Source organism: Quercus suber, unplaced genomic scaffold (assembly GCF_002906115.3).
Source record: "Quercus suber isolate HL8 unplaced genomic scaffold, Cork oak 2.0 scaffold_5, whole genome shotgun sequence".
NCBI lineage: Eukaryota > Viridiplantae > Streptophyta > Magnoliopsida > Fagales > Fagaceae > Quercus > Quercus suber.
The window spans coordinates 2,988,960-3,009,506 of NW_027069471.1; the positions used below are offsets into that span (position 1 = coordinate 2,988,960).

The 20,547-nt window shown below is 35.2% G+C and overlaps 3 protein-coding genes and 1 long non-coding RNA gene across 5 annotated transcripts; 3 read left to right on the plus strand and 1 right to left on the minus strand.

The window, feature by feature from the left end:
- Positions 1-494: 494 nt before the first annotated feature.
- LOC136067118 (uncharacterized) lies at positions 495-16,762 on the plus strand. Its single transcript, XR_010628635.1, has 2 exons — positions 495-975; positions 15,912-16,762. It is a non-coding gene; the product is annotated as an uncharacterized LOC136067118 (long non-coding RNA).
- LOC112016895 (L10-interacting MYB domain-containing protein-like) lies at positions 3,973-12,401 on the plus strand. 2 transcript variants are annotated; one of them, XM_065772440.1, is made up of 4 exons: positions 3,973-4,321; positions 4,459-4,516; positions 11,332-12,047; positions 12,136-12,401. In XM_065772440.1, exons 3-4 carry the CDS (start codon positions 11,343-11,345, stop codon positions 12,373-12,375), a joined length of 945 nt encoding a protein of 314 aa, XP_065628512.1. In that variant the 5' UTR covers positions 3,973-4,321; positions 4,459-4,516; positions 11,332-11,342; the 3' UTR covers positions 12,376-12,401. The 2 variants fall into 2 exon arrangements, with proteins under 2 accessions (XP_065628512.1, XP_065628513.1); XM_065772441.1 differs by lacking the exons at positions 11,332-12,047; positions 12,136-12,401 and adding exons at positions 10,030-10,380; positions 10,472-11,232 and having other exon boundaries at positions 3,995-4,321.
- Positions 12,434-14,221, plus strand: LOC112001595 (receptor-like protein EIX2). Its single transcript, XM_024033768.2, has one exon. The coding sequence runs from the start codon at positions 12,471-12,473 to the stop codon at positions 13,887-13,889; it is 1,419 nt and encodes a 472-aa protein (XP_023889536.2). The 5' UTR covers positions 12,434-12,470; the 3' UTR covers positions 13,890-14,221.
- Positions 16,763-19,086: 2,324 nt separating the features above from the next.
- LOC112001613 (actin-depolymerizing factor 7) lies at positions 19,087-19,909 on the minus strand. The gene is made up of 2 exons (XM_024033786.2): positions 19,647-19,909; positions 19,087-19,261 (listed from the first exon to the last, which is right to left on the minus strand). The coding sequence occupies exons 1-2, from the start codon at positions 19,886-19,888 to the stop codon at positions 19,114-19,116; spliced, it is 390 nt and encodes a 129-aa protein (XP_023889554.2). The 5' UTR covers positions 19,889-19,909; the 3' UTR covers positions 19,087-19,113.
- Between the last annotated feature and the right edge of the window lie 638 nt (positions 19,910-20,547).

Sequence of the window (20,547 nt, forward strand, 5' to 3'; positions counted from 1 at the left end):
CGTTATATGATAATCTCATTATTAATGTTACAAGTTACATCTCTTTCAATGTACACAACCAACCAATTATTCATCCACTAAATCTAGAACAAATTATGGAGCAAAATTTAATTTTATTGGCATAAAAAAACTGAGGGTGTTTCCAAATTTTTTTTGAAGGGTAGACAAATAAAAAATTTTAAATTATTATATATATTAAAAAAAAAAATTCAAGTCAAAGTGATCCTGAGACCACCTGGCCGCCGCCCCTGAATATTAAAATAAGGTCCTTGAATTGAATGGAAGATCACATTTGATTGGAAAAATCTAGATCTAGATGGCGACATGCATGAAAATGAAGAAAGAAGATGACAAAATGTAGGAATTTATTTCCACGGACCAAATTTTCAAAGATACCAGCAGTGATATAATTTTATTTTGCTGACTAATTAGTGATTACTTCAATTTTTAAGAGAGAAAAAAGACTTAGAAGTGATAGAATTTGGGCAATTCCATGCGCTGATCAAGGAAAATAATACTACGTAGTAAAAAAGTGACAGATAAAAAGGAAAAAAAAAAAAAAAAATCAAAAGTCCAATTCTGTGTATGTAGCCATGCAGAAAAGTGAAGTGAAGCCTATATTATCTATCATGAGCATGTGGCTCAGGCACAACCTGCTAAGAACTTTCACTCGTCTTTGAACCTTCTCTTCCCTTGTTATTGCTTTTATCATGGATAACTCTTCTGCAACTCGTGTGTTTTTCTTAATATGGTTCTTTGCAGCAACGTTCAGCTTCTGCAAAGTAAATTCAAATATCTCTTGCAATGAAAAAGAGAAACAAGCACTTCTAAACCTTAAACGAGGTCTCACTGATCCTTGGAACGCACTGTCATCCTGGTCTGACCAAGAAGATTGCTGTAAATGGGCAGGAGTTCACTGCGACAACAAAACTGCTCGAGTCAGAAAGCTACAGCTCGGTAATCTCAACTTAAATGGTAAGATTAGTCCTTCATTGCTTGAATTGGAACATTTGAATTACCTGGACTTGAGCATTAGTAACTTTAATTGTACTCCTATTCCAAGTTTCCTTAGTTCAATGGGCAGTATGAGACATCTGAACCTTGCTTCCGCTGGATTTTGTGGACTGATTCCACACCAGCTTGGAAATCTTTCAGATCTTCGTTATCTGAATCTAGGAGATAATTTTGGCCTTTATGTGCATAACCTTCGTTGGATGTCTAGTCTCTCTTCCATGAAATACCTTGACATGTCCTTTGTCAATCTTTCTTCAGCACTAGATTGGCTTCAAATAATGAGTAGGCTCTCATCTCTTTCGGAGCTATACTTGCAAGGTTGTCATCTTGATAGCCTAAATCCATCTCTTGGATTTGTCAATTTTACATCTCTTCTAGTCCTTGATCTTTCTGTAAATCTTTTCATTCATGAGATACCTAATTGGTTTTCTAATATTAGTTCAACCCTCATAGAGCTTGACTTGAGCAGCAATGCACTGAAGGGCGAGATACCGTGCAGTGTTTCGAATTTTCAAAACTTAGAACATCTTGTCTTGGGGGTAAATTATCTAACTGGAAAAATTCCAGAGTCATTTGGGCAACTTAAGCATCTTTATTTTATTAATCCAAACTTCTTAACTTAAACCAAATTACAAATAAGAGGGGACAAAACACTAAAATGCATCAGCACAAACGAAAAATGTTAGAAAGAATAAGTAATCACCACAAAGGTGTCAAAAACAATTATAAATCCACCAAAATAAAAGAAGAAAATCGAACACAGAGAGAGAGTAGTCACCTTTTTGTTGCAGGGAGAACATGAAATATATAATGGGAGAGAGGCGCAAAGGAAATAATAGGAAATTTACAGAAAATTGGATGGGGAGAAAAAGAGAAAAAAGAAAGGGAGATGAAAGAGTTGGAACAATACTGTGAAGAAGAATTATAGAGAAGAAAAATAGTTAAAGAAATGGAGAAAGGTGAGAACAATATTATATTAGTGATAATGCATAGACTTTGACAGAAACCGAATAAGCTTGTTATAAACTTATAACGGGCCTACAAACATGCAAAAACAAATGCCTTTAATATTTTCTAGTCTTTGAGCACGCGTGTGACTCTTCTATTTTTTGGATAAAGATTAATAATTTGTATTTATTATAATTTGGATTTTTACTTTTTCCTATCAAAAGAAAAAAAAAAAAAACAAAACAAACAAACAAACAAACAAATGTGGGGTGAGTTTTGTATTTGGAAAAGTTTTAAACTAACAAAAGAGTGATCTTATTTTGTAAGGAGATAGTGAGTAGAAGTAGAAATTTAAATCAACGTAAAAGTAGAAGTTTATTAAAGCATAAAGGCATTTCAACATAGAAGTAGAAATTTATTATTTTGTCAATTTACTATTTTAATCCAATTTTTTAGTTTTTGGTTAATTAATTTAGGGTTTTTGATAGGAAAAAAAAAATAACTAACTTTCTGAATCCTCTTAATTATAACTAGCCTCTGAGCACGTGCGTGAGCGCGTCCTCAGAGGTTCTTCTATTTTTTGGGTTAAAAAAAAAATGAATACGTAAGGTGAGTTTTATAGATTGAAGGAGTTTTAAAACTAACAAAAGAGTAATCTTATTTTGTAGGGAGTTAGTAAGTAGAAGTATGAATTAAATCAACATAAAAGTAAGAGTTTATTAGAAGCAGGAAACATTTCAACGTAAAAGTAAGAATTTATTATTTTTGTCAATTTACTATTTTAACATCATTTTTAAGTTTTAGGTAGGGGTATTTTTTACAGCAAAAAAAAAACAATAACTAACTTTCTTTTGCCAATTTACTATTCTAAATCCATTTTTAAGTTGTTGGTTAATTAATTTAGGAGTATTTTTGACAGGGAAAAAGCAATAACTAAATTTCTAATCCTCTTAATATATACAGTTTAGGGGTATTTTTTACGGGGAAAAAAACAATAACTAATTTTCTGAATCCTCTTAATATATTAAGATTAAGAGTAAATTCTAAAATACACCCTTATGTGGCGTTTGGTACGGGGAAATCCACATTACTCCTTGCATCCAGATTCCTAGGAATGTAATTCCTAGGAATCACATTCCTAAGAATGTAGCTATTCCTATGTTTGGTTTATTCTCAGGAATCTTAAATGAATTATTTATTTTTACCTTTCTATCCTTAGATTTGAATGTGAACTATCAAGTCATTTAAAAAATATGGTTAAAATTGTCAATTTATAAAAAATACAATTTCCATTAAGCCTGGGAATCTGGATTCCTACCTGTTTTAAAGGAATCCACATTCCTACTGAGAGGGGTTTAAGGGGGGAATCCAGATTCCCTTGGCATCTGATTCCCTAGCATAATTTGCAACCAAACATGAAAATCTTTAAACATTCCTAGGAATCCTAAAACATTACCCTGTACCAAACGCCACATTAAAGTTTAGAAGTGTTTAGCTTTTACCTTCGAAATTTCAAATTTGAATTTTAAATGGAAAGTATTTAGATAAGCTAGCCCAGTGTATTGCATTGGTCTAATGAAAAAAAAAATGAAATGTCATCTTTATTATTTCATATAAATTAAATAAAATTTAAAATTTATGAAAAATAAAATTTGTGCTCTAAAATTTTAAAAATTATACAAACAACGAAAAAAAAACACATTGAATAATAATTAGACAAAGTTTAGATACAAAATTAATTGTAATTTAAGACTACTCAATTTTTTTATTAGAGATAAATTTTGATAAATCTACCATTAAATTACATTTTACATTTTCTTCTTATATTTTCTATGCTTGTAAAATTTTAAGAAAATTAAATATCAATAACTATGTCATCAATAAATTATTTAAATAACAAGTTTTTGTAGTTTATTTAAAATTATGAATTATAATATTCAATTGACACAAATTAACATATGTAAAAAAGGAAAGCGTAATTAGTGCCCGTTTGGTTGGACTTTTAGAGCCCACTTTTACATGTTATGCGCATTTTGCAAATGCTGAGACTGTTTTTTGCGTTTGGCTCAGCCCAAAACGCAACTTTTTGAAAAAAGTTGCGTTTTGGGCCAAGGCAAAAAACAGCCTATCAACGCGCAACAAATATGGAGCTCAGAGGTCCATAACAAGCAAACGCGCATTTACATATATCCGTTGGAGAGTAGAATTACGAAATTGCCCTTGACTAAAGGGCAAAGGGCAAGGGGTCTTTAGAGGAATCACGCACGGTGCCCTCATTTCTTCCTCTCATCTCATCTCATCTCTGTGCGCAGCTCCCTCACCCCAGCAGAAGTCTCCTCTCAGCTCTGCTCTGCCGTGCGTAAGTACCCGTTTCTCTCTTTTATTTTGTCTTGAAAATCTTCTTCATCTTTCGTCTTCTTCAGCGGGCCTTCCTCTGCAATTTTTTTTTTTTTTTTTTTTTTTTGTCTAATCTGATCTGAGGAATATGTCTTGAAGGTCGAGTTTTGATAAACAAAACACCAACCAAGGCCGATCTGCTACCAAAAACCGCCAGGTACAACACTGATCTGAATTTTTTTTTTTTTTTGTTACCTATCAAAAAAAAAATTCAGATATTGCATGCTTTGTTCTTGCTAAAGATCATTTGTTCTCTTGCCGGGAACTGAAAAAATTTGTGGATGCTCTGTTTAAGTTCTCTCCCCTGCAAAATTTGTGGATGATCTATTTGTTTTTTTTTTTTATTTTAATTTTGTGGATGCTCTGTGTCCTCTCCCCTGCAAAATTNGAGTCATTTGGGCAACTTAAGCATCTGACAGTACTTGATCTCAATCTTAATCATTTTAGTGGTCCTATTCCTTCATCCCTTGGGAATTTATCTTATATGTGGAAGTTAATCCTTGAAGGTAATCGGTTGAATGGTACTCCCCAAAAAGTCTTGGGCTTCTCTCAAATTTAAAGCACTTGTTTATCGGAGATAATTTCTTAACAGGCGCAGTAGATGAAGTGTTTTTTACCAAACTCTCGAAATTAAAGTACCTAGACATGTCTCGAACACCTTTGTTCTTCAATGTGAATTCCAATTGGGTTCCACCTTTTCAACTTATATATGCCCACATGAGCTCTTGCAAGATAGGACCTAACTTTCCTGCATGGCTACAAACACAAAGATCTCTCAAGGTTTTGTTAATGTCCATGTCAGGAATTTCGGACAAGGCTCCGAGTTGGTTTTGGAATTGGACTTCAAACATTGACTTCGTCAATCTCTCTGCCAATAACATAGAAGGCGACGTACCAAATTTTTTGGTGAATTCTACTGTCTTAGATCTAAGTTCTAATCACTTGAAAGGTCAGCTGCCTCGTTTGTCTGCAAATGTCAGAGTGCTTGATGTGGCTAACAACTTATTTTCTGGACCCATTTCCAATTTCCTGTGCCAAAAGACTAATAGAAAAAATAAGTTACAAGTTTTAGATGCATCAAACAATCTTTTGTCAGGAGAACTTTCTCATTGTTGGAGGTATTGGCAGTATTTGATCCATTTAAACTTGGGGAGCAATTGTTTGTCAGGTAGAATTCCTAACTCAATGGGGTCTTTAGTTGCACTCAAAGCATTGCGATTACCCAACAATAGCATTTATGGGGATATTCCTTCATCATTGCAAAAGTGCTCAAATTTGGGACTTCTTGATATGGGTGAAAATAATTTGTCAATGACCATACCACTCTGGATTGGAGAAATGAAAAGTCTTACTATTCTCCGTCTAAGATCTAGTGTGTTGAAAGGGCATATACCTCTTCAGACATGCCAACTTTCTTCTCTTAGAGTATTGGATCTTGCAAATAATAGCCTATCAGGACCCATACCAAAGTGTTTGAATTCTATCAATTCCATGGCAATGCCCCATGTTGAAAACTATGAAACTATGGAGTATTCTGAAGATGCAGGCACCTACTTCGAGAGTCTCATGTTAATTCCCAAGGGGGAGGAATTAAGGTATGAAGAGAACCTTATATTTGTTAGCATCATTGACCTTTCAAGTAATAACTTGTCAGGATCAATCCCTAATGAAATTTCAGTTCTTTTCCAATTGAATTTTTTGAACTTATCTCGAAACCATTTAACGGGGAAGATACCAGAAAAAATTGGGACAATGAAAGAGTTAGAGTCTATTGATCTCTCAAGAAATCATCTGTCGGGTGAAATTCCTCCAAGCATGTCTAATTTGACATTTCTTAGTTACTTGGACTTGTCATACAACAACTTCTCAGGTAGAATTCCTTCAAGCACCCAACTTCAGAGCTTTGATGCACTTCGCTACACTGGAAATCCTGAACTGTGTGGAGCTCCTCTTATAACAATCTGCAGAAAAGAGCAAGAATCTGATGGTAATACTCCTGTGGGCAAAGCTGGTGTGACTCCTGTGGGCAAAGCAGAAGATGACTCTGAAACATCATGGTTTTACAGTGGCTTGGGGGTTGGATTTGCTGTAGGTTTTTGGGGAGTTTGTGCTGCTCCTTTCTTCAAAAATACTTAGACTTATTTCTGGTTTGTCAATAACGTGAAAGTTCAGCCTATGTAACTATAGTGTTGAAGGTGAACTAGATCTGCAAAAATTTTAAGAGGCTAACATTTTGGTAAGCTAAAGGCATTATCTTCTGTCAAGTATAAAATTGGAAACTATGTTGTCTAGGATATTTTGCTCTTGTTGATGTTGTAGCTACTGTTGGAATAATGCGCATATGATGATGCATTAAACTGTGAAGAAATGTGCTATTATGTAGTGGCTCTTCTAAGTATTTTGTTTAATATCCTTTGATGAGCATTCTAATGTGAAGAAAATTCTATGTGTAGTACGATTTTTATTAAGATTTTCTTACTAAAAAAAGTGGCAACTGGGTTTTTTTGTGCTCCATGAATTACATAGAACACTGTTGTACCTATGCGCAAGCACATTGCACCTATTATAGAAATGTTTGTTGCTTCATGGCTTCACCTCAGTGGACCTGTTTGGCATGGAGAAGCGGTTGGAAAAGTTGACAATTTTATGGCCTTTTTGGTAAGTATATTGCTAATATATTTAGATGGAAATATTTGTAGAGAAGGATCATGGTCCAATACCACATACCATATTAAATATTTACAACTTGAACATGTTCTTCCCCAGCAATAATCTTGCCGGGGAAATCCCAGCTTCCTTTGGCCAATTTAGGCATCTTGCGTATCATTCATTCTATATAATGACTATTCTTTCTATGCCTGAGTGTCTTGCAAACTTCTCAAACTTGAGGAGCACTACACTAGAGTGGTTGGAGCAACTCTCAGATTTGGATGACTTAAACATTGTAAAAAGTTCCTTGGAGTCCTAAACTTCATGAATGGACGAAGATAATTGCAGAAGTTCCTTGTCTTCAAACTCCATTGTCATCGAGGTAGCTCCAAAGTTAATTCTGCATATTGGCTGTCTCAACATCACAGATTCAATAATAAAAACAGGACCTCTGGAAGGCTCTATGGAGTTTTAAACTTCATGAAAGCCCGAACATTTCCTGTGGGGAGTTGTTAAGGATATTGATGCAGGAAGCAAAGCAAAACCAAAATTATATCAAAATTTATTTACTTGAAATCTCATATTTCATTTTTTTAATTTAGAATTTTTTGGGATTTCACTTTTGAATTTCAAATTTAATGTTGTTCAGGATTTTGTGGAATGAGATTATGGCTCGATGTACTCCTTGAAGCCTATTAAAAAGAGGCTCCAAGAATGGTTTGAAACAGTGCGCTTTGAATCAGAATTCTCTAATAAGAGATGTGAATCAGATTTTCTGATTAGAGATGTTCCTCTAAGCTTGGTGGTGATTCAAGTACCCATAGGTGGTGAATAGGAATGGCAAAAAATCCCTGCCCCACTTGGCCCGTCCTACCTAGTGCAGGATTTCCCCACCCGAAGAGATGACAAGGCAAGGATGGGTTTTGCTCACCCTGCCCTGAATGTGTATATATGTTTTTTAATTCATATATATTTAAATTATTTATGTCTATAATTTAATATCTTTTGCACAAACTAATATATACCTTTTTCTTTTACAAATTCTATGACCATCCTTCAAAACACTTACTTTCTCTTCCTTTTAGCACTCTTGTAACTTCCTATTCCCTCTCTCTCTAATCTTTACCTTTTTAATGTCGAAGCCACCTCATTAGGAATGGTAAAATACATTCAACCCGCCCTGTCCTACTCCCGTCCTGAATAAGGGTTGAGGCACCCCTGATCCAACCCTGCCCTATCACATTGCCATCCATAATGGTGAAGCCTGGGGTTTCAGGCTTATTTTACGGGTGAAGCATAGGGATTTGTCCTGTTCTTCTTTCTTTTCCCTTCATTCTGTTTCCCAATCCATTCTGTCCAGCATCAGATGCCTTTCCCATTTCCAAAGTTAAAATAAACAGCATCTCAAATTTGGAGGAACTTTCTTGCTCTCTGTGTCGTTTAGCAGAAGAAAATAGTTTGCATTTGTTTTGTCAGTGTGACTCCACCAAAGCTATGTGATTCAGGTCATTTGTGGATGATCTATTTGTTTTTTTTTTTTTTTTGGGTAGAAAGTAGCGAATTACATCAAATTAAATTGTAGTTTTTGGTAACTCTTATAGAGGCGATAGTTTGCGTAGCATATAGAGCAAAATTTTCAATAAACTAAGGGCCTTTTCAGTTATTCTTGTTTGTGATAAGGTACAAAGAAATGTACTATTTTTACAGAGGATCAATTTTCCAACCGTCCAAGATAATGAGGCGGTCCAGTCATAATTCATGGTTCCTAGAATTTGGTGTGTTGCGAATGTATGGTTATCAGTCAATACAATTCTCTCAAGCTTCCCAGGAATGTATACGGTGTCTTGTAGGGTTCTTTCTTTACCTCTCTCTAATTGAGAGTGGGGGTTGAAAGAAAAGCTTGAAAACAATTATGCATCTATGAAAATTTAAGAGTTTGAAGTGCTGCTGGTTCTGCAGAGAGCGAACCTCATGACAGGGAAAGAAAGAAAAGAAAAGAGAGTGAACCAAAATGGATGCTCTGTGTCCTAGAAATACAAAAATTTTCAGTGCTACATGCTTTGTAATTTTTTTTTCTTTTGTGGATGCTCTGTAACAGTGATGATGATAGTGCTACATGCTTAGGGAAAAATGCTTTGTAACAGTGCTTTGGGTAATTTTTCTTTTGTGGATGCTTTGTAAAATGCTTTGTAATTTTAGGGAAAAATTCTTTGTAATCTGTAAAATGCTTTGTAAAATGCTTTTCTGTTGGCTGTAAAATTATTTGTAAAATGCTTTTCTGTTGGCTGTAAAATGCTTTGTAATCTCTCGTGCAATGCTTAGGGAAAATTTTAGTGACACTGATTTTGCCCCCAAAATTTTCACACCCATACAATAAGGGCAATTGAGTTTTATTTGGCTGGGTAAGGCAATGAACATTTGTCTCTGTAAGCTGAATTTTATTTACAATTATTCAATTAGTACCATTTGGTTTAGAAATTGATTGTATTACTCAGAAATATGACTTAAAACTTCCATCAATGAAGTCAGCCTTGACTAAGTTAAAAGCCTCACTGTCAGTGATAACTTGAAACAAGATACAGTTATTGGGAAGCTTGATTGGAATTTAACAGTTTGGTTATTTGAAGAGAGTTATTGTTATAGATTAATGGGTAATGTTCCTTTACTTGTTTAGTTATTTGTTTTTGTTGATTGGAATTTAACAGTTTGGGTTTGGGGTCTGAAAATCAGAGGAGAAAAAAGACAATATGCAGTTGTTGTCAGGGTAATCATGGGGTTTTTATTAATAGTGATCTGATTAAATTCAAAACATTGCTAGTTTTTATGGTTTGTTTTTATGGTTTTAAACACTGCTAGTTTAACGTATATCCAAACATTGTTTGCTTATTTTCCATTTACTATTTTTTAGTTCAACCTTAGCTGCTGTGAGATTTTTTATATTTTAAGTCAGCGTTAAATATTTGTAATTGCTAAATTATGAATTCTATTTTTTGCATTTCTTATGGTTGGTTAACTTTATAGATGGGTAAAAACACCACTTCCAACCCTGAGGAAAAAAAGGCTAGAGCATTATGGGATATTAATCCAAGCTGGACAACTACTTTTTGTAAGCTTTGTGTGGAACAGATTCAACTTGGGAATAGATCAAAAGGTGCTGCCTTTAGTACCAAAGGTTGGACTACTCTAGTGACCAAATTTTGTGATGAGACCGGTCAAAACTATGATAGGGGTCAATTAAAAAGTAGGTGGGATGTATTAAAAGGTGACTGGAGAGTGTGGGAACAATTGAGGAATCTTGACACAGGTTTAGGTTGGGATGCAGAGAGGGGAACGATTCGTGCTCCTGATGATTGGTGGACGCGGAAGTTGGAGGTGAGTTGAGTATTTTATTTATATGTAGTTAGTTGGAGATAGTTTTTTTATATTATTGTTATCTGAGTGAAATTACAATTACATTTTGTAGGAATTACCCAAAGCTAGAAAATTTCGAGAGAAAGGTCCACAGAATCTAGATGAACTTGATATAATGTTTAGGGATGTTGCAGCAACTGGAGTAGCTGCATGGACCCCTTCTTCAAATACACTCCCTCCAACAATGCCACAAGAGGGTGCTGGTGATTCAGATGGTAGCTCCGAATTTAAGGATGATCGATGTGACATGAGTTTAGACATTGATAGTTTGCAGCAAGGACATACTAGTCAATCACGTAGTTCAGGACAAAAGCGAACTAGTGAATCAATACCCTCACAGAAGAAAAAGAAGAAGATAGGAGGAGCTGCAATGTTAGACAATCGTATTAGTCAATTAATAACTGTATGTCAGAATAGGCATGAAGGTACTTCTCAAGAGTCACCAAGTTCGATTGATAATGTCATGGCGATTGTGAGAACACTTCCTGGAGTGGATAGTAAGTTTGCGATTCAAGCTTCCATTGTCTTACTAAAAAAGTCACGTAGGGAGATGTTCCTAGCTTTCAAGGAGTCAGAGTCACAGCTGGAGTGGCTACAAGAAATGATTTGTAGGGAAAACAAGAAGTGACCAATCTTATGTGGCACTCTGTATTAGCTTAAGACTAATATTATTTTTATGTTGTATTAGCTTACGACTAATATTAGCTTTATTAAGTATGCTATGTTGTATTAACTTTAAACTATGTTATGTGATATTTAGTATTAGTTTTGGACTACTATATGTGTAATATAATATTAACTTGATGTTTTGAATTGGGACCTATTGTTGCCTTTTGTTACTTTGTTGATTATTATGTTGATTTATATTAAAAGTATTACCAATGGTTGATTATTTGTTACTTTGTTGTGTAGCGTAAACCAATATGGATGATTATAATGGTATTCATGAGAGTGGCCATTTTATGGAACTATTAATGGATGGGGATTATAGAAATTATTGTGATGATAATGATGGTGGTGATTATAACATTGCTGACAATAATAATGATGGTGATAACAATAATGATGATGATGATGATGATGATGAGAGTAGTGACAGTGATGATGATAGTGATAGTGATTCTGATGATGATGATGATAGTAACGATGATTCTGATGAGAAGCTTTACCAGCTTGTGGCAGTTACTTGTGAAGCAGTTGTGACATATTTCAATAAATACATTAATAAGACTCCTTGTTATGATTCTGAACAAACAGGGTGGGCTTGGGTGAGACGTTGTATGGAAGGTAATGAGACATTGTGTTACAACATGTTTAGAATGAAAAAGGAGGTGTTTCAAAATTTGTGTCAAGTTTTACAACACGACTATGGACTTCAACATTCAAGGAATATAAGATTAGAAGAGTCAGTGGCAATCTGTTTACTGATACTTGGTCATGGAACATGTAACCGAATGGTTCAAGAAATATTTCAGCATTCGGGTGAAACCATAAGTAGACATTTTGAGAAGATGGTCACTCTGTTGGGTGCTCGGTTTGCAGCTGCATATGTAAAGCCTTCGGATCCAACTTTTAGTGAAGTTCCAACCAAAATACAAGACCATCCAATTTATTGGCCACATTTCAAAGTATGTGTACTATTGTATATTTGAATAAATGTTATTGTCTATAAGATAATTGTCATGTGGAACTAAAAACTATTAATGTTTTTATTAGGATTGCATTGGTGCGATTGATGGCACACATGTGGTAGCGATTGTACCTACTGAGAAGTCCATTCCATACTTTGGAAGAAAGGGATATCCAACCCAAAATGTAATGGCTGCATGTGACTTTGATATGTTATTCACATTTGTTTTGCCTGGATGGGAAGGTGCAGCACACGACACCCACATTTTTCTTGATGCTATTCGTAAACAAAGTAACAACTTTCCACACCCACCACCAGGTTTGTAATTGGTTAATCAATTGTTCATTATAATGACACCTTGTGTGTGTGTTTAATANTGAATTCCAATTGGGTTCCACCTTTTCAACTTATATATGCCCACATGAGCTCTTGCAAGATAGGACCTAACTTTCCTGCATGGCTACAAACACAAAGATCTCTCAAGGTTTTGTTAATGTCCATGTCAGGAATTTCGGACAAGGCTCCGAGTTGGTTTTGGAATTGGACTTCAAACATTGACTTCGTCAATCTCTCTGCCAATAACATAGAAGGCGACGTACCAAATTTTTTGGTGAATTCTACTGTCTTAGATCTAAGTTCTAATCACTTGAAAGGTCAGCTGCCTCGTTTGTCTGCAAATGTCAGAGTGCTTGATGTGGCTAACAACTTATTTTCTGGACCCATTTCCAATTTCCTGTGCCAAAAGACTAATAGAAAAAATAAGTTACAAGTTTTAGATGCATCAAACAATCTTTTGTCAGGAGAACTTTCTCATTGTTGGAGGTATTGGCAGTATTTGATCCATTTAAACTTGGGGAGCAATTGTTTGTCAGGTAGAATTCCTAACTCAATGGGGTCTTTAGTTGCACTCAAAGCATTGCGATTACCCAACAATAGCATTTATGGGGATATTCCTTCATCATTGCAAAAGTGCTCAAATTTGGGACTTCTTGATATGGGTGAAAATAATTTGTCAATGACCATACCACTCTGGATTGGAGAAATGAAAAGTCTTACTATTCTCCGTCTAAGATCTAGTGTGTTGAAAGGGCATATACCTCTTCAGACATGCCAACTTTCTTCTCTTAGAGTATTGGATCTTGCAAATAATAGCCTATCAGGACCCATACCAAAGTGTTTGAATTCTATCAATTCCATGGCAATGCCCCATGTTGAAAACTATGAAACTATGGAGTATTCTGAAGATGCAGGCACCTACTTCGAGAGTCTCATGTTAATTCCCAAGGGGGAGGAATTAAGGTATGAAGAGAACCTTATATTTGTTAGCATCATTGACCTTTCAAGTAATAACTTGTCAGGATCAATCCCTAATGAAATTTCAGTTCTTTTCCAATTGAATTTTTTGAACTTATCTCGAAACCATTTAACGGGGAAGATACCAGAAAAAATTGGGACAATGAAAGAGTTAGAGTCTATTGATCTCTCAAGAAATCATCTGTCGGGTGAAATTCCTCCAAGCATGTCTAATTTGACATTTCTTAGTTACTTGGACTTGTCATACAACAACTTCTCAGGTAGAATTCCTTCAAGCACCCAACTTCAGAGCTTTGATGCACTTCGCTACACTGGAAATCCTGAACTGTGTGGAGCTCCTCTTATAACAATCTGCAGAAAAGAGCAAGAATCTGATGGTAATACTCCTGTGGGCAAAGCTGGTGTGACTCCTGTGGGCAAAGCAGAAGATGACTCTGAAACATCATGGTTTTACAGTGGCTTGGGGGTTGGATTTGCTGTAGGTTTTTGGGGAGTTTGTGCTGCTCCTTTCTTCAAAAATACTTAGACTTATTTCTGGTTTGTCAATAACGTGAAAGTTCAGCCTATGTAACTATAGTGTTGAAGGTGAACTAGATCTGCAAAAATTTTAAGAGGCTAACATTTTGGTAAGCTAAAGGCATTATCTTCTGTCAAGTATAAAATTGGAAACTATGTTGTCTAGGATATTTTGCTCTTGTTGATGTTGTAGCTACTGTTGGAATAATGCGCATATGATGATGCATTAAACTGTGAAGAAATGTGCTATTATGTAGTGGCTCTTCTAAGTATTTTGTTTAATATCCTTTGATGAGCATTCTAATGTGAAGAAAATTCTATGTGTAGTACGATTTTTATTAAGATTTTCTTACTAAAAAAAGTGGCAACTGGGTTTTTTTGTGCTCCATGAATTACATAGAACACTGTTGTACCTATGCGCAAGCACATTGCACCTATTATAGAAATGTTTGTTGCTTCATGGCTTCACCTCAGTGGACCTGTTTGGCATGGAGAAGCGGTTGGAAAAGTTGACAATTTTATGGCCTTTTTGGTAAGTATATTGCTAATATATTTAGATGGAAATATTTGTAGAGAAGGATCATGGTCCAATACCACATACCATATTAAATATTTACAACTTGAACATGTTCTTCCCCAGCAATAATCTTGCCGGGGAAATCCCAGCTTCCTTTGGCCAATTTAGGCATCTTGCGTATCATTCATTCTATATAATGACTATTCTTTCTATGCCTGAGTGTCTTGCAAACTTCTCAAACTTGAGGAGCACTACACTAGAGTGGTTGGAGCAACTCTCAGATTTGGATGACTTAAACATTGTAAAAAGTTCCTTGGAGTCCTAAACTTCATGAATGGACGAAGATAATTGCAGAAGTTCCTTGTCTTCAAACTCCATTGTCATCGAGGTAGCTCCAAAGTTAATTCTGCATATTGGCTGTCTCAACATCACAGATTCAATAATAAAAACAGGACCTCTGGAAGGCTCTATGGAGTTTTAAACTTCATGAAAGCCCGAACATTTCCTGTGGGGAGTTGTTAAGGATATTGATGCAGGAAGCAAAGCAAAACCAAAATTATATCAAAATTTATTTACTTGAAATCTCATATTTCATTTTTTTAATTTAGAATTCTTTTGGGATTTCACTTTTGAATTTCAAATTTAATGTTGTTCAGGATTTTGTGGAATGAGATTATGGCTCGATGTACTCCTTGAAGCCTATTAAAAAGAGGCTCCAAGAATGGTTTGAAACAGTGCGCTTTGAATCAGAATTCTCTAATAAGAGATGTGAATCAGAATTTTCTGATTAGAGATGTTCCTCTAAGCTTGGTGGTGATTCAAGTACCCATAGGTGGTGAATAGGAATGGCAAAAAATCCCTGCCCCACTTGGCCCGTCCTACCTAGTGCAGGATTTCCCCACCCCGAAGAGATGACAAGGCAAGGATGGGTTTTGCTCACCCTGCCCTGAATGTGTATATATGTTTTTTAATTCATATATATTTAAATTATTTATGTCTATAATTTAATATCTTTTGCACAAACTAATATATACCTTTTTCTTTTACAAATTCTATGACCATCCTTCAAAACACTTACTTTCTCTTCCTTTTAGCACTCTTGTAACTTCCTATTCCCTCTCTCTCTAATCTTTACCTTTTTAATGTCGAAGCCACCTCATTAGGAATGGTAAAATACATTCAACCCGCCCTGTCCTACTCCCGTCCTGAATAAGGGTTGAGGCACCCCTGATCCAACCCTGCCCTATCACATTGCCATCCATAATGGTGAAGCCTGGGGTTTCAGGCTTATTTTACGGGGTGAAGCATAGGGATTTGTCCTGTTCTTCTTTCTTTTCCCTTCATTCTGTTTCCCAATCCATTCTGTCCAGCATCAGATGCCTTTCCCATTTCCAAAGTTAAAATAAACAGCATCTCAAATTTGGAGGAACTTTCTTGCTCTCTGTGTCGTTTAGCAGAAGAAAATAGTTTGCATTTGTTTTGTCAGTGTGACTCCACCAAAGCTATGTGATTCAGGTCTGGTTGAGTTCTCAACATTGCTTCCCTCAATATGTACTCCAGTTTTGAGCTGGTCAAGTTGATACTTAAGCCTCCTCCAGATGTTTTGGGAGATCAAATTATGAAGGAGAACTTCACCTTGTTTGCTGCTATAGTTTCTGATCTGATATGGAAAGCAAGGCACAGAGCATGGTGTAATGGTGATTCTGTCTTAACTGTTAAGATAGTTTTCAAGACTTTTAAGAGCTTTGACAGCTTTCTATCAACTTTGCAGGAATGGTACAGGGAGATAAATCAAAAAGAGCAAGGCAAATGACAAAGACCTCTTGTTGATTACTTAAGTTCAACTGTGATGCTGCCATCAATCAACAGAAATACTACCATTGGTGCTGCTTTAAGAAATTGGGAAGGCCAGGTGGATAAAGCATGGTCAGTCATCACTTCTTTGTGCAAGACTGAGATGGTTGAAACAAAAGCTGTCCTGTGAGCTATGTTACAGCCAAGGATTTTGGGGTACAAAGCTGATTGTGTAAGGAGATTCTAAGATTTGAATTGACTCTCTAACTGAGGTGAACAGTTGCCCAAGTCTTGGAATTGTGTGTGCTGATTGAAGATATTTTAGCAGTAAAAGAGCATTTTGATGTCTGTAATTTTGCTTGGTTTTTAGGACTGTAAATGGCATTGCTCATGCCTTAGCCAGATGTGCTTTTATGTTATGCCTTAAGGGAGGATGGCTGTATGTAGTTCTTTTGTCTAATAAACCACTCTTAGCAAAAAAAAAATCTCTTACAGTGAGATCTTGTAAGTTGTAAGATTGGTTGCCAGTTTCTTGCATAGTTACAAACACAAAAATCTCTTAAGTAGTTAGACATCTAAACGTTTGGAATTTCAGACAATATCAGACTGGTTCAGGAATATGGCTATGTACATTACATTACATTGCAAAACTATATAGTACATTACTATATTTAAGCCTGGACTGCATTTCATTAATTAACCTCTCTGAGAAACAAATTAATGGTGATGCATCCAACACATCGCTAAACTCTGAAGTTGTAATTGAGCTCTAATTGCTTCAATGGTCCACTACCATGATTATCTCCCAATGTTAGAATGTTGAATACTGCACAATTAATTTTCCACACCACTATCACCATTACAGTGCCATAACATGAATAAAGGGTGCCCTGGTAATTCCCCATTGCTGGATGCATTGGCTATCTCTAAACCATGTTTATTTTTGGGAAAGATAAACTTTCAGGTGGAACTCCGAACTCATTGGCTTCTTTATATAAGCTTGAATCCTTGTGCTTGAACACAATAGCTTCTTCAGAAATGTAACTTTTTCATTGCAAACTGCACACATTTTGGGCTCCTTGATCTAGGCCAGAATAGATTTACAGTGATTGTACCAAGCTTGAGTAGGGAAATGAAAAATCTAGTAGCTCTCAGCTTAAAATCCAACAATTGTTGGAAAAACTTATGGCAACTTGCCTTTCTTTTGGTTTTGGATCTTGCCCTTAATAGCCTGTCAAGACATATACCAAGGTGTTCAAATGGACTTGAGCTATAACCTCACGGCTACTTCTTATTATTCTCTAGCACTTTCCAGGAGTCTTATTATTCCGTATTTTTACGGAGTACAGACCTTTCAAGTAACAAATTTTCTGGATCAATTTTTACTGAGGTCTTACTGGATTCTGTTGCTTAAACTTGTCTAAAATTCATTTGATGGGAAAGGTACCAAAAAAATCCAAGGACATGACATTGTTGGAATCCCTTGATGTCTTAATAAGCAATCTTTGGGCAAAATTCTTCATGGCATATCTAATTTTCCTGTTCTTAGTTACTTGAACCTGCCATACAACAATTTGTCAAGAACAACTCGTTTAGGCATCCGGCTTCTGAGTTTTTATGCATTTAGCTACATTGCCAAAACTTGCACAAAGCATTTGGCAAGATGAAGATGACTGAAAATTTCTGGTTCTGTATAGGTATGAGAGTTGGATTTTCTGTCGGCCATTGGGGAGTTTGTGGAGTAATCTTCTTCAAAAGGACTTAAGAGGCATGCTTATTTCAGGTTTATCAATGGCATGAAAGATCCATGTGACTACAATGTTAATAGTAGACTGATTCCTTTAAAAGTTGAGTAAGCATAGATGTAAGTGACAGGCATCATCTTCTACGTATTATGGTTGCGTTTGGATAGATTATATTAGGCGACTTATTTTTCTATTTAACTTATTTTTGCTATTATTCATAGGTCTCATTGCATTTTTTGGTACTATTTATAGGTCCCACTGTACTATTTCAACTAACTTTTAGCTTTATCTACAGTACTTTTAGCTTTATTTACAGTACTTTTAGCTTTATCTACAGTACTTTCAGTAAAAAGTTTTCAGTTTCAACTAAATAAGCTGTTTCCAAACTGACCTTATGTCCTAGAATGGTTTTTTTGCTCATGTTGATGTTGTAGCGCTGCACTGCAACTGTAATTTGATTCATAGCTTACCTCTTAATTTTACTATTGCCATATGAAATATGGTTCATTTTGAAATGCAGACTTCACTTAAATAAATAAATAAAGTCACTATGACGAGTTATTTCTCAGACATATCTGCATCATATAGTTTTTTACTACACCACACACATAACATGCTAAAAGCTTTTACTCTATTGGGGGATATACTAATATTAAGAATAGAATTGTGTTGGTGGTCATGCAGCTCATAAGTACTTCAAATTCCTAACTTAAATGCACATGGCAATGCCATTGATCACTGCAGGTTGTTTATGCTTTAGAAGGTGGCTCTGGCTCATGCTTTCGAAGAGGCCACAAAGATTAGTCGGCAAAGCAATTCTAACAGGTTTAGAATTCACTCATCTATTCCTTAAAATGGGCGAGTACGAATGGATACTTAGAATTAGATTTTTCTGATAAAAGACAGATGCAGTGCTTTTCCAAGTGCTCTGTCCTCTACATTAAAACACACCAACACAGAAAAGACGAGTTATGTGCTATCAAGTGACTTCGGAGTTTGGACAAACAACCTAATAAGTACTAATCATGACAGATAAATTCATGGTATGGCGTTAACTACAGGTTTAGTATAAAACACATACAACAAGAAAAAACAATTGACGAGGAACGGAAAAACAATGCTCACATAATGTAATTGTTAGGAATGGCTAAACATCAAAGTAAAAAAAATGACAACATTTACAGTGTTCGTCCTTTTAAAATGCCAAGGCTCATTTCACTAGAATCTGTTGCTTGCAACTCAACTTCAATTCCATCCAGTTGACTCTTGAATCTATCCTCGGAGCTGGCATAGACCACCTTACTTCTCCCTTTGAAGAAAGGTGACCTGAAAACAAGAGAGTTAACTTTCACAAACACCATTGTGTATCAAATTGTTATTTTGGCCTTCAATATATGATCAATTGCCTCCAAAGAGGAGCAGTGTTAGCCTGGAAGCCAAATATTATTTGGCATCCATTTTCTAGTTCCATTGTGTCATTACTTATCAGAAATATTTTGTGAGAATTTCCATTACTCCTAGAAGCATAAAAATTTCGTGACTTTTTTTCTCAAAAAAGCAGAAAATTAGTTCTTTGAATGTTAATCGAAAGATTAGTATTACTATACATTTTGCTTTTTATCTCTATTTCAATATGCCACTAGTATATACACTAAAGGACTAGTCTTTAAGCATTCATATAGACTGTTGGAGAAAATCTTAATTACCATGCAATGAGAAAAAAAAAATTTTACTTTTCTGGAAATTCTGATCAGTGATGAAATCAAAATTAAAGACAGTAATGCGGCGCTCACTGGCAGGCTGAGATGCGGTGAAGTCCTCATAGGCTTCATCCGGGATTCCAAGTTTTTCTACCACCACTTCTTGATTCTCAACCTTGAAAATAATAAACCTGCTGTTACTCTTTGCTATTAGCTCCAAGAACTTCAGATTACATTCATCACTCACATCCATACAAGACGCCACATTTGCCTAACCCAAAGATTTAATTTTGGAAGAAAAAAAAAACATGTACACATCACAAACATATTTACACATATACAATAAATTATTTAAGTTAATAGGATCTATTTGTTTAAGAAGAAAACAATATCAAGAAGTAATGAATGGCGAGTTGATTTAAGTTAAGGGAACGAAAAAGGTAAAGGAAAACCAAAAATAGTATTAGTACAAGTAGTTAAAAATGACACGTTAATTGATTCTATAAAAAATAAAAATAAAAATCTCAACTAAGAAAGTAATAGAGGCGATGACTTCAAATAGAATATAATGTAGGAAAAAAATACATAAGACTAACCCTAATTAATCTTGTCAAGGATCTATAATCGACCCCAAATTTTTTTTTATTGCATATTTGCAATTCATTTTCATATGCTATCATAAATCATAATTTTAGAAAAAGCATATTGTCATTACTTTTTTTTAAAGTTTTTTGAGAAACATCATATTGTCATTACTTGGTAATATGCTGTCATAAATCATAGTTTTAGACAAAGCATATTGTCATTGCTTTTTAAAAAAAGTTTTTTGAGAAACATCATATTGTGTTACTTGGTTGCTATAATGCTATGGCATAACAAACATGTGAACTTGCGAGACATGACCAAAAGGCA

Coding starts and splice junctions, on each gene's coding strand:
- LOC112016895 (XM_065772440.1), top strand. CDS start 11,343: ATGGATGATTATAATGGTATTCATGAGAGTGGCCATTTTATGGAACTA. Junction 12,048..12,135: donor TTTATTGGCCACATTTCAAA/GTATGTGTACTA, acceptor TGTTTTTATTAG/GATTGCATTGGTGCGATTGA.
- LOC112001595 (XM_024033768.2), top strand. CDS start 12,471: ATGAGCTCTTGCAAGATAGGACCTAACTTTCCTGCATGGCTACAAACA.
- LOC112001613 (XM_024033786.2), bottom strand. CDS start 19,888: ATGGATGTGAGTGATGAATGTAATCTGAAGTTCTTGGAGCTAATAGCA. Junction 19,262..19,646: donor AAAATTTTTTTTTTCTCATT/GCATGGTAATTA, acceptor TCTTGTTTTCAG/GTCACCTTTCTTCAAAGGGA.